Source organism: Sinocyclocheilus rhinocerous, unplaced genomic scaffold, assembly GCF_001515625.1.
Source record: "Sinocyclocheilus rhinocerous isolate Xijiao unplaced genomic scaffold, SAMN03320098_v1.1 scaffold271, whole genome shotgun sequence".
In the NCBI taxonomy this organism is placed as follows: domain Eukaryota; kingdom Metazoa; phylum Chordata; class Actinopteri; order Cypriniformes; family Cyprinidae; genus Sinocyclocheilus; species Sinocyclocheilus rhinocerous.
This window is the reverse complement of record NW_015657574.1, coordinates 1,137,084-1,149,938: the sequence shown is the minus strand read 5'-3', so window position 1 is coordinate 1,149,938 and position 12,855 is coordinate 1,137,084. Positions and strand designations below refer to the sequence as shown.

Below are 12,855 nucleotides of genomic sequence, written 5' to 3'. Positions count from 1 at the left end.
AGAAAATATTATATTTGTATAGGCAACGAAAAAACTAAGGGTTTATGATTTTCTTCTAAAATATCTGAGAGATACAGATTTGATTAGAAGAATTTAGTTTTTTTTAAGTACCGGTAGTATATAATATATTCGTTCATCGAGGCCTCACACTCCATCCCAGTAGGTGGCGGAAATGCACCTTAAGCTGGTTTGCCAACCGCCATTAAACACAAAAGAAGAAGAATCTGGCTTTGCGGCTGGTAACCTTCGACTTCCGCTCCAGTGAAAACAAGCCGATCAGCTGATCTGACCTGGCAACAACATTCACCCGAATCTACCGGGGAGGGGAATCATTTTACAAGCTGGTGGGGAAAAACAGTTATCTTGACATCAACCGGCTTATTAATTTGTGTGTTTATCAAAGGGTCGTTGTCGTGTGCGAGGTTTCAGGGAATTCAGCAGCTTGTTTGATGAAAATTGCGGTGTGATTCTGGCTCGAAATAAGCTTGTTTTGTTCGGTCAAAGCTGGGTTGATCAATGTGTTGTTGGGTGAACATACTTTAAGGACAGTCTGTACGATACTAAACAATTATTAATTCCGCTGCATTAGTCAGATTTCTAACCCCCTAGTATTTTTAGTCTTTGAAATTGAAGGTGTTTTACAGACACGTACGCTAAGCTTAGCTAGCCCGAGTAACAAAGCCCAGGACGGTAACAACACCCGAATGTAGCTGTTCTTAGTGTTTACATCTGCCAATAAATATATGTCGATTTTTGTTGCTTGTAGTTCGTAAGTTTAGACACTTTAGACTGCATGATCACTTTAAAATCAACCAGAAAGCTAGACAAGTCTGACCTAGTGCCAGTGCTATACGGATGTCAACTGATCTAATTATAGTTCATATTGAATATTTGATTTTAAGCCAGTGTCATAATTTGACACACCACATTTCGAATTCCAATGAAATTCAAGGCAAGCGAGTAAGATATTTTGTTTAAGACCTCAAATGCATCATATTTGAGGCATTATATCTCATCTCTCTTGTTGATTGTACATTTAGGTTGGTCTCTGCTGTAGTTGGTGCAACTTTGAGGAATATCTAGTTAGTATATTTACTGAGGGATTTTAGTACTTCAAATTCGGTCGCTTCCGTTCGGTTCGCTACCTCGCGGTTATATTTAGACGTATAATGAGCTGTCAGGGCTCGTCGGTGGAGAAGGGGGTGAACGGCGTCCTGGTTTGTCAGGAGAGTTATGCCTGCGGTGGCTCCGACGAGGCCGCCTTCGAGTGCGACGAATGCGGCAGCCTGCAGTGCGTCCGCTGCGAGCTGGAGCTCCACCGTCAGGAGCGCATGAGGAACCACGACAGGATCCTAATCTCACCTGGACACGTACCCTACTGCGATTCATGTAAAGGGGACGGGGGCGTTCCGAACGGGGGTCGCCTGAGAGCAGTGGTCCGCTGTCAGGGATGTAAAATCAACCTGTGTTTGGACTGTCAGAAGCGGACTCACAGCGGGGTCAGTAAAAGAAAGCACCCTCTCACCGTCTACCCTCCTTCGAAACCCGCGGAGAAGAACTGCAGCACTGGAGATGAACAGCTGGATGCGTTGAAAGCTAAACTGGAGCAAGTCGCCAGCTTTCTTCTAGTGGATGAAAAGGAAGATATGCAAGTACGTCAGCTTGTGTAACTTTTAAACTTTCTCCCGTTTTATACAACAGTTAGTTCTGGTCCTCAAATTTGATTGGCTGAGTGGCGTTAAACGGGTTCTCATTATGAAGCTAATTGAATAAAGCTAGACCCTCTTTTTTGGAAAATCGGAAATGGATCTCGCGAATGGAAATGGATTTGTGTGCTTGAAGTCGTAATTACTGAAATAAATGAACTTTTCCACGACATTCTAATTTATTGAGATGCACCTGTATATTTTATTTGAAAATAGATAATGACACGATTGCTTTTTCGATTTTCCAAATTTGGAATTTTCTCAACTAGTCAGGCGGAGTGGAAAGTGAAAAACATGGAGTGGCTTTGGAGTGGAATGATCACAGAACGACTTGAGCTGGAGGGGAACTTACTGTCGCTCCGCTCCACTCAATTATGTTGTTCCAGACCAGCTTTTAGCCTGTACATTGCATTGTGACAGGCAAAGCGCGATACTTTTCTTACTTTAGAACTACTTATTGGAAGAAAATTGCAAATTACCAAATTTTGTCTCAGAATTAAGTTTGAGCATACAATTTTGATTTTATGCAAAATAAACATAATAATAATAATAATAATAATAATAATAATAATAAAAACCCGATACAAGGAAAATGTGTGATATTGAGTGAGGTGAAATGTAACACATTATTAAGCAACATGTTCATTTCCACAACCTGAACAGGTGAAGGATGAGGAGTTCGTGAGGAAATTAGCCTGCAGGCCCGAGGAGCTCTTGAAGGTGGTGTCCATTTTCGGCAACACTGGAGAAGGCAAATCCCACACCCTCAATCACACTTTCTTTTTGGGTCGTGAAGTTTTCAAGACATCTCCAACCCAGGAATCCTGCACTGTTGGGGTGTGGGCAGCACTGGACCCTGTCCATAGGGTGGTGGTTGTTGACACAGAGGGTCTCCTGGGGGCAGGAACTAACCAAGGACAGCGAACCCGCCTCCTTCTGAAGGTGCTTGCGGTCTCTGATCTGGTCATCTATCGGACACATGCTGACCGGCTACATGATGATCTTTTCAAGTTTCTTGGAGATGCATCAGATGCGTATCTAAAACATTTCACGAAGGAGCTGAAAGCCACAACTGCACGCTGTGGTTTGGATGTGCCCCTTTCGACTTTGGGTCCTGCTGTTATAATCTTCCATGAGACAGTCCACACCAAGTTATTAGGCTCAGGTCAGTTTTGGATGTTTTCTACTTTGCTGTCCTTCTTACCCAACAATAATAAGTTAGGAATGACACTGAAAGATAAGGTAAGCAAAATAATAAAAGCATAATACCTCTCTTTTGCACACACTGTAGACAAGCCATCAGAATCGGCCGAGCGGCTTCTTCAGGAACGTTTCAGAAAGCTTGGCCTCTTTCCGGAAGCATTCAGCTCTATTCAGTACCGGGGAACTCGAACCCACAACCCCCCGACTGACTTCAGCGGTCTGCTGCGCAGCGTGGAGCAGCAGTTAGACAACAACACTACACGATCTCCACGGTCTGCCAGTGTCATCTATAAAGCCTTGCAGGTAAAAAAATTTTCGTTGATAATCTCAATAACACTTTTAGCTCATCAATGACATGAAAGGGTGGAAGAGTTGGTTTGAAATGTTCTCAACAACTTTTCTCTAAAAACATTCCTTTTTTATCTGCTGAAGTGGCCGGTTTTTGTCACATGACTATTTACAAATCTTAAGCTCTGGCCATGACATATTCCAAAGGACATTTGTGCTATTTCTAGTTATCAGTTGTAATGTACAGTAGTTTGTGTGGCTGATCAAGCTCTTGTTCTCCAGGCTTTGAGTGAGTGCTTCAGTGGAGAGATTCCTGATGAGAATCTGGCAAGCAACTCTTTTTTTCCAGATGAATACTTTACCTGCTCCAGCATCTGCCTCAGCTGTGGGTAAGTCTACACATCTCAGGAATCACTCCACTACTGATTTCAAATCTGTTTCACATTTTTAAAGCAACACTCACTTAGAAGAACATACTCTCTGCTGTTCAAGAGTTCGGGGTGTATGAATTTAAAAAAAAATGTTTTTGTAAGTAGCCTCTTAAAATAATGTGTTTTTCGAACAACCTAGTATGAGAGTAGGGCTGCACAATAAATCGCATGCGATTTATCGTGCAGCCCTATATGAGAGCCTGCTCTAGTACACCCCCAAAACAAAATCAATACTTTGTAAAAGAGCATAATAGGACCCCTTTAAGTACGCCAAAGTTGTTTTTATTTAATGAAAAAAAAAAAAACGGTAATATTGTGAAATATGATTACAATTTAAAATGACTGTTTTTTTATTGTAGTATATTTTAAAATGTAATTTATTTCTGTGATGGCAAAGCTAAATCTTCAGCAGCCATTACTCCAACTTTCACTTTTGATCAATTTAATGCATCCTTGCTGAATAAAAGTATTAATTTCTTTAAAAATATATCTTACTGACCCCAGACTTTTAATCAGTAGTTTTTGTTAAATAACAGTGTCATTTTAGCAATTTGGTTCAAAGAATCATATGGATTCTGTGACTGTTTTTATGGAATCTTTATGCTGATTTTGAGGGGGGGAAAAAATCAATGAAATATGGTAATAAGATTGATTTAATTAGCCAAAGAACATTAGAGCCTTCTATGTTAAAACTTTGAATTTAAATTCTGCATTTCCAAATTCCATGTGGGCCTATTCTCTTCAAATGATCGTTCAAAAAAAAAAAAAAAATGGTCCCTGATCAACATTTAAGCATGTAAAACAAATATTTTAACTCCCAAAGAAAGTTCTATTTTTACAATTGAGTAATTTACATGCACTGAGAACTGGTTTGGTAGAATCATTTAAAAGAACCAGTTCAAAGGAGTTATTTGTATGGCTCCACTAAGGTGGCTAAACTAGTAATTAGACGTTTGACGATACTAGTTTTGACTCTTGTAATGCAGGTGGAAAATTCCTTGCATTTACACCCTCCTAAAGCCTGTCCTGAATTACATTTTTAAACAAATGTAATTCTAATACTTTGTGGTGTTTTTGTTTTAGCTCAGGCTGTAAAAACAGCATGAATCACCTACGAGAGGGTGTGGCGCATGAGGCCAAACACCGCTGTCGCTATTCAGTCCACTATGATAATCGCATCTATACCTGCAAGGTAAGACATAAACAATGAAACACATGACCTGACCCTGACACATGCTCTGTGACTGCCCAGGTCTGACATTATGTGTGTAAACCTGCTATTCCAGGCTTGTTATGAGAGTGGCAAAGAGGTGATTGTGGTTCCAAAGACGACGGCATCCTCTGACTCACCATGGTTTGGCTTGGCCATATACGCCTGGTCCGGGTGAGTCGTGTTATTGAATTATATTCGTAAATGGTTCATTTAGTTCAGTTCATTTAGATGTACAGGACTTAGTTGGGCTTTTTCCTTTGCAGATATGTGATCGAGTGTCCAAACTGTTCGGTTATCTATAGAAGTAGGCAGTACTGGTATGGGAACCAGGACCCTGTTGATACAGTGGTTCGGACTGAGATCCAGCATGTCTGGCCAGGGGTGAGAGTAATCTGCTGTTTATCCCACGTATCAATATTTAAATAGCAAAAAGAACAAGCTTTGTTTACTTTCACATTTACGTCTCAGTCCGATGGATTCCTGAAGGACAACAACAACGCTGCGCAGAGGCTGCTGGATGGTGTGAACTATATGGCTCAGTCTGTTTCAGAGCTAAGCGTCAAGCCTGCCAAAGCCGTCACTGCCTGGTTAACAGACCAGATTGCCCCTGCTTACTGGAAGCCCAATTCTCTCATCATTGTGAGTTTTAATGCTAGCTAGGCAATTTTAATGTGGCTTTTTTAATGAAGAGAAGTCTTCACTAAAACACTAAAACTTTTTCCAGAGATGTAAAAACTGTGGAGTGGAATTCCAAGATAATGATACGAAGCACCACTGTCGGGCTTGTGGAGATGGTTTCTGTAATGGTTGCTCCTCTAAGACACGGCCAGTCCCTGAGAGAGGTTGGGGCCTGGCGCCTGTGCGAGTCTGTGATGCCTGCTTTCAAAACAGAGGAATCCCAGAAGGTATCCCAGAATATATACAGTTGTGCTCAAAATTATTCATACCCTTGATAAATATGATCAAAGAAGTGCTGTGAAAATAAATCTGCATTGTTTATCCACTTGATCTTTCATTCAAAAAAAAAAAAACTCTATATTTTTCTCTAATACAGTAAGAGGACGTGTGTCTATATACTGTCCTAATGCACGGTGAGGAGGAAAGTTTGAGTGACCAAAGACTCCAAGGATCACAGCTGGAGAACTGCAGAGAATAATTAAGTCTTGGGGTCAGAAAGCCAAAAAAAAAATGTTGTTTGGGAGGGTTTCAAGAAAAAAAACTAGAAAAGAAAATACTCTCATCCAAAAACAAACTCCAGCATATTTATTTGCTAGACACGACTGGAACTTTAAATGGAACTGGGTTCAATGATCAGTTGAAACTAATTAAATTAACACTAATGGATAAAAAATTAAAAACTGACTGTCCATGCTAGAAATCTTATAATGGGCAATGGTTGGATCTTCCAACAGGACAATGATCCACAAACAAACATTAAAATCAAAACAAAAATGGGTCACTGAGAACAAAACCAGGCTTCTGCCCTGACCAACCCAGTTCCCTGAGCTGAACCCTATAGAAAATGAGTGTGGTGAACTGAAGAGGAGAAGCATCAACATGCAGCTGGAAATCTGAAGGGTCTGGAGTGATTCTGGATGAAGGAATGGTCTCTGATCTCCTGTCAGATGTTCAGGCATTATAGGTGAAGACTCAGAGCTGATATCTTGGCAAAAGGAGGTTGCAAAAATTATTGGATAAAAGGGTGATTAATTGTGACCAATGTGTATTAGAGAAAAAAATATATATATATATATATATAGAGAGAGAGAGAGAGAAAGAGAGAGTGAGTGAGAGAGAGAGAGTGGTAGCCAAAATTGTTAGAACACCTGACAGATCTGAAAATATTGACATTTTTTGCCTCAAAAACATGATTTAATTTTATAATGTTCATGAAACATGCAGATGGTTGCTCTGAGCACACCAAATATCAGATGAAGTGAGTCGTACTGTTTTTATCCGCTTTTAACTTTAATATTTGGTATGTCAAGTGTCAACCTTTTGCAGCAATTACAGCAGCACATCTCTCTGGCATAGTGTCAGTAGATTACCTGAGAACTTCAACACTAATGCTATCCTATGCCTTCTGCAACTCAAGCCAAAGGCTTTCCTTTGAATGTACAATAGATCTGGCCAGTTTATTTTCCAACCCGCCCCAAATTTGCTCAATGGGGTTGAAGTCCAGACTTTGAGGGGCCAATCCATAATTTTCAGTGTTCCAGGAGATTCCTTCCTTCGCAGGTAGTTCTGGGCAAAAGTTCGTTTTATGGGTATTGTAATGGCCAGTTCAACAAAAACAACTGAAACCTCTTAAATATGCCAAGTGTTCTAACAGTTTTGGCCACCACTGTATATGTGTGTATAAATACATATATATACACACACACACACACACGTGTATATATGTACATATGTGTGTACACGTGTGTGTGTGTGTGTGTGTATATGTGTGTATAGATAGATATGTATTAGTACATACTGTAATAATTTTAAAACTAATGAAGAATTATGCTAAAAAGTGAGAGGCTTTTACGCAAATCAGAGAGATAATTAATATCTTAAATAACGCCTTGCTAAATACTGTGAAAAAACATGAACAATGCATGATTTACACAAGTTTGAATAATTTTGGTGTCAGACACAGGTGCAACATGTTATGACAAACATGCAGTATTTCAATCCATAATATCATACTATGACTGGTCTCACACAGAACTACTGGATGCAGCGCTGGAAGAGGAGCAAGGTGGGACTCTGATCGCCAGGAAGGTGGGAGAAGCTGTTCAGAGCACATTAGGAGCGGTAGTCACTGCTATAGACATCCCTCTTGGTGAGTTCTTCTCTCCTCTAAGAGCCTATAAAAAAAGTTAACATGAAAGTATGTTACTAACAACATAAATGCACGCTGGAAATACAGTTGAGTATCAATCCATTATGTTAACTAATAATAAACATTTGGCTTGTTCAAGTAACCTCTTCTGTAATCTTTAGAATTAAGCATTTTATTTTCATAACATACTTGCACAGGAATATCTCTGCGTATATAAATTACCAAATGCGTTTACTAGGTCTGGTAAAAGATGCCGCCCGTCCAGCATATTGGGTCCCTGACCAAGACATCCGTTGCTGCCACCAGTGCCAGCGTGAGTTTAATGTCCGTCTCTCTATTCATCACTGCCGTGCATGTGGACAAGGAGTATGTAACGACTGCTCCCCTGATCGCCGGGCCGTGCCCTCCAGAGGTTGGGACCATCCTGTGCGGGTGTGCATCACCTGCAACCAGAAATCTGGAGAGCTCTAGCAGAACCGAACATCACTCCGCATTATAAGACACCCCCGTATGTGGCCACAGCGCTTCAGGACGTGTTGGAAGGGAAAAAAGCACTGCTCTCAAACCAATGAATGATTGTTTGAGAGGAACATCTCTGCTTTTTGTCCCAACACGTCATTCACGTCATGCTCCTCAGCTCTACATAAGCTGTTCACAGTTTAATATATGTAATGGCCTACATATTTTCTTCTTTTAAAGGTTAAATCCAGCAAGAAAATAAATCTGTCAAACCCTCGACAAACCTTTGTCTACCATGCAATACGTTACCTTTGGGCAGGCCCAGATGGAACGTTGGAATGAGCATTTTTGGGAAAATCAGCAGAATGGGTTTAAACATGGTTGAAAAAAAAGTGTTAAACATGATCAAAGATGCAAAATATTAATTAAGTCCCTTCCATTTCCGTGGCTGCAGATCCTTATATGGGCCTTCCTGTGGGTAAAGGCAGCTAACATATGGCCTCTATATGATACATAGACCGGTGCACAAATATTAGTAATATTGTTTACTGTTGTGTTGCTCAATTTTCAGTTTAAGGAAAGATTCATTTGCTTTTACCTGTTTAAAACACAAGGTTGTTCATATTGTTTTGCGTTCCTTTACCCTCCAAGAAACTAGTGTAGATTTTAGATTAATTCCTATTTGTCTCTATTATTTGCTGCCTGTTATGAAAGAGATCTGGCATGATCATGCAAAACTATCAGATGTTGTTCAGCATAATTTAAAGACTTCTTTATCATTTATTTTAAATGCATGTACTCGAGCAGGACGTTTTTTTTTTGACGTTTTTAAAAACGGACCTTTTTAATGAATCACTTCCACTGTTGCCGAATTAAACTGCATAGTGACTCTTAACACAAAGCCATGATGAAACCACACAAATGATGTGGCTCTGCATTATCTGTCAAAAGCGATGCCAATCCACATAAATCTCATGTTATCATATGGTAGTTGCTCTTATTTAGCCCCAGGTATGGGTTCTGATCACTGTCATTTAAATGTCATTTCTTGGCCAAACAAACAACTCATTATGTAGAATCAGGTTATCGTAGGCTCAGTGAGGCATTATGTGTGGATGACCGAACATGACTGACGCAGACATAAGAAACATGAATCTCATTTTATGTTATTTGCACCTTGTATGCCAATTAAATTAAACTTGAGTACCTCTAAGAGTGTGGCTTAAATATAAAAATGTGTAAATGCCTATTTGTACCGAAAGGGACCGTTTTCTTATTGAAAATTCCATGGGGTCCAATGTTTTCATTTTATGGACAAAAACAGTTAAAACATTAAATTCATGTTGGGATTCGAACTAAAGATACAGATAAACAAAGTTTGGATTTATTTTGAATTGAAGAATGGTTTCCCCAATTTTTTTTTTTTTTTTTTTACAAAAAAGTTCCAGCACATTTCAAGTAAAACGTTTCCAGAAAAACAACATAACATGAAATTGTACTTTTAGGAGGTATGTTTCAAATGACTATAATTTAGATCTTATATCTAATAAGCTTTTCCAAAATGTAATCTATTGATGATATAATGGATAAGAAGTATTCTGAATCCATCACAGTCTAATTTGGAATATTACTAAAAAAGGAAAAACTAAAGGCAAACGGTAAAATGGCAACATTTTGGTCAGTAAGACACTTATGTATTTACCACACAGCAGCCTGTGTTTTTAGATGGCAAATGTTAGCACTGACCCTCCAGTGTTAGACCCTCCCGATAGTCTTTGTTGTAAGAGTAGTAGTACAGATCATGATGGACAGCCATAAGGAGTCCAGGAAGTCCTCTACTACCACCCAGCTGGGAGGAAAACACCACATTTGGGATAGAGTCTTTCCCTGCAGGATGAGGTGAGGGGATGGTCCTGAGGAGATGGCGGTCATGGAGGCTCCAGAGTCGGGTGTAGCAGTCCTGACCCACTGCAAACGGCACACAATTAGATGTGTTACAAGTGTTGCGATAGAACTGAACTGATACTATGGTTTAAATTAAAAAAAGATATACCAGCAAGCAGCAATCCTTCTGGCTCATTGACATGAATGGGTAGGTAGGCATATTCATTGTGGTGTCCTTCATACTGTTTGACGGACCGCTTGACACAGATGTCCCACAGCTTTATCTGTTCAGCGACGACATGAAGGGAGAATAAAAATGAATTAATAATTCAATGCTCTAAATTGTTATTAATAGCATGATGGCCTGTGGTCATTTTAGTTGTTTATCATAAACAGACCTTGCCCAGCATGTCAGCAGCGAGGAGGTAGTTCTCATCCTGTAGCAGTTGGACCGAGGTGATGGCTGACTCCTGGAAGAAGCGGCTGGTCTTCCAACCGTGACTGCGACCCGTGTCACGCTGACGCAGGTCAATGCTGAAGATCTCTCCTGAGCGACAGCCGTTGAACAGCACGGGAGCCTAAAATACGAAGCGCATGGCACAAAGTGTCACACAGATATTTTTGCTCACATATGCATAAAGTAAAAAAACGTGAGAAGATTGATCAAATTTACAAAAGCTTATTATTATTAAGAGCGTCAGCAGCACCACATGCATACGTCGTGCTACTCTCGTGAACACGCTTTGAAGACCGACACGGAAGAGAAGAAATTGTTGAATAAAGTCGATATTTTTATTTTCTTTGCACAAAAAAGTATTCACGTAGCTTTGTAAAATTAAGGTTGAACCACTGATGTCACATGGACTATTTTAACGATGTTCTTACTACCTTTCTGGGTCTTGAACGTGTCAGTTGCGTTGCTGTCTAGGCACGTTCAGAGAGCTCTCGGATTTCTTAATTATAATAAAAATCTTTGTGTTCCGAAGATGAACGAAGGTCTTACGGGTTTGGAACGTAATGAGAATTTATGTAATTAATGACAGAACTTTCATTTTTGCGTGAACGATCCCTTTAAAAAATGTTTTTTTTTTGCTTGAACTTCATATTTAAAGTGGTCATGCATTTCAAGGGGGGTGCACTCTTTTTTCGTGTGTTGTCGACTTGGACTTGTCCTCAAATTTAGTGGTATGGATGCAGCATTACACAATTAAATTCTGTAAAACATTTTAATGAGGTAAAAATGACAGAGCACTTTAAATGAGAGTAAAATTGAGAGGGACTGTAAAGTAGGATGCGACAGAAAGAGACAGACATGATGCAGGTTAGACTCAAACCACAAGCATGTGCACTACCACTGAGCCATGGCCACGACTTCAGGGTTGCTTGGGATGAAAAATCATTGTTCTTTTCTCACCCTCAGGGCAAACTGTTGAGCTAGAACATCACTGCCTGCGAGGTATGTCGCTCTGCGTCCAGTCACAGCATCCGTCACAATCACTTGTCGAGAAAGGCCTATATATAAACATAATAGATATATATATAAAAACATAATATATATATAAACTGTAAATTGTAATAATATTTTGCAATATTACTGTTTTTACCATATTATTGGTCAAAGAAATGTAGCTATGGTGAGCATAATTTTCTTTCCAACAGCATATTGCAGAAACACATACAAAAACTCACCAGTGCTGAAGGTTTTATCAGCCTGTGGGTTGAGGCACCATGCACATGACCAAGCTGTGGAGATCTTAAAACTGCACAGCATCCCTGGTTGATCTGATGAAAAAAAGTCATTTCAGTTTAATAAAGGGAAAACAAATAAAAAGAGTTTTCATTAAAAAATGTGGGAGACCCAAAAGGAAAAGATTTGTACCTGGATTGAAGTTGCTGAAAAGAGAAGCAGGTAATAAGCTTACACAGCCTGGGGTCTGAGAAATGCCCACCAAACACAACCTGAAAAGACTTGTCAAGAAACACTTCCTCATCGATTAGAGATGTTTGTGACTATTTCATTTGATTAATTGTCATTAATAGAGTAAATATGCAGGTATGCTCCTATTGTAATGATATAGTTTAAGCACCTTATTCAAACTAAGTGATTATTGGACCTACATTCATATAAGTATTTTAGAATTAACAAAGTGAAATCTGAATGAAGAAAGACTAAATGTATTAAAATTAAGAGGATATTAACTAATGCCAATAATTGCATATCATAAGAATATAGTGTTTAAAGTCCTTCTTCCACCTCCACATCTGTTTTATGGTAATGTTAACAATTTATTGACCATTTATTTTATTGACCACTGTTTGTGAAAATTCCTGAAAACTGACACCCCATTACAGTTTCAAAATAAGCATAATTTTTTTTATAGATTTAGTTTTTAGAATCTAAAATGTTTGAAGCAGGGCCGGACTGGGACGCAATTTCAGACCGGGAAATCTCACACTCATCCAGGGCACACAGAAAAAAAGGGGCCAAAACTACCTTTTGGGGTACAACAGCTTGACACTGTAGGAGTACTCTTAAAAGAACATCTTTGTACCTTTTTTTTTTTAACCCCTAATAGGAATATATTAGTACCTTAGAGTAGTAATTCGTACACTTAAAGGGATACTCCACCCCAAAATGAAAATTTTGTCATTAATCACTTACCCCCATGTCGTTCCAAACCTGTGAAAGCTTTGTTCGTCTTCGGAACACAATTTAAGATATTTTGGATGAAAACCGGGAGGCTTGTGACTGTCCCATTGACTGCCAAGTAAATTACACTGTCAAGGCCCATTAAAGTATGAAAGACATCGTCAGAATAGTCCATCTGCCATCAGTGGTTCAAT

The 12,855-nt window shown here is 39.4% G+C and overlaps 3 protein-coding genes across 3 annotated transcripts in view; 1 reads left to right on the top strand and 2 right to left on the bottom strand.

Annotated features, from left to right (window-relative positions):
- Window positions 1-2,687, bottom strand: part of LOC107721262 (phosphatidylinositol N-acetylglucosaminyltransferase subunit H-like) — a 19,013-nt gene extending 16,326 nt beyond the window's left edge. The window contains exons 1-2 of the mRNA XM_016529187.1: window positions 2,406-2,687; window positions 1,526-1,625 (exon numbers count right to left, since the gene is read on the bottom strand). Coding sequence (XP_016384673.1) covers window positions 1,526-1,625; window positions 2,406-2,687 — 382 coding nt within the window. The remainder of the gene's footprint in view (window positions 1-1,525; window positions 1,626-2,405) is intronic.
- Window positions 229-8,549, top strand: zfyve1 (zinc finger, FYVE domain containing 1). The gene is made up of 11 exons (XM_016529267.1): window positions 229-1,652; window positions 2,370-2,871; window positions 2,998-3,212; window positions 3,480-3,586; window positions 4,712-4,820; window positions 4,915-5,012; window positions 5,105-5,222; window positions 5,310-5,480; window positions 5,566-5,746; window positions 7,552-7,668; window positions 7,907-8,549. Exons 1-11 carry the CDS (start codon window positions 1,170-1,172, stop codon window positions 8,137-8,139), a joined length of 2,334 nt encoding a protein of 777 aa, XP_016384753.1. The 5' UTR covers window positions 229-1,169; the 3' UTR covers window positions 8,140-8,549.
- A 1,065-nt stretch (window positions 8,550-9,614) lies between these two features.
- LOC107721261 (DDB1- and CUL4-associated factor 4) overlaps window positions 9,615-12,855 on the bottom strand; it is a gene marked incomplete at its 5' end in the record, with an annotated part of 4,627 nt that continues 1,386 nt past the window's right edge. The window contains 6 exons of the mRNA XM_016529186.1: window positions 9,615-10,095; window positions 10,181-10,295; window positions 10,410-10,589; window positions 11,426-11,523; window positions 11,701-11,793; window positions 11,891-11,970. Of these exons, the coding sequence (XP_016384672.1) occupies window positions 9,863-10,095; window positions 10,181-10,295; window positions 10,410-10,589; window positions 11,426-11,523; window positions 11,701-11,793; window positions 11,891-11,970 (799 nt within the window). The remainder of the gene's footprint in view (window positions 10,096-10,180; window positions 10,296-10,409; window positions 10,590-11,425; window positions 11,524-11,700; window positions 11,794-11,890; window positions 11,971-12,855) is intronic.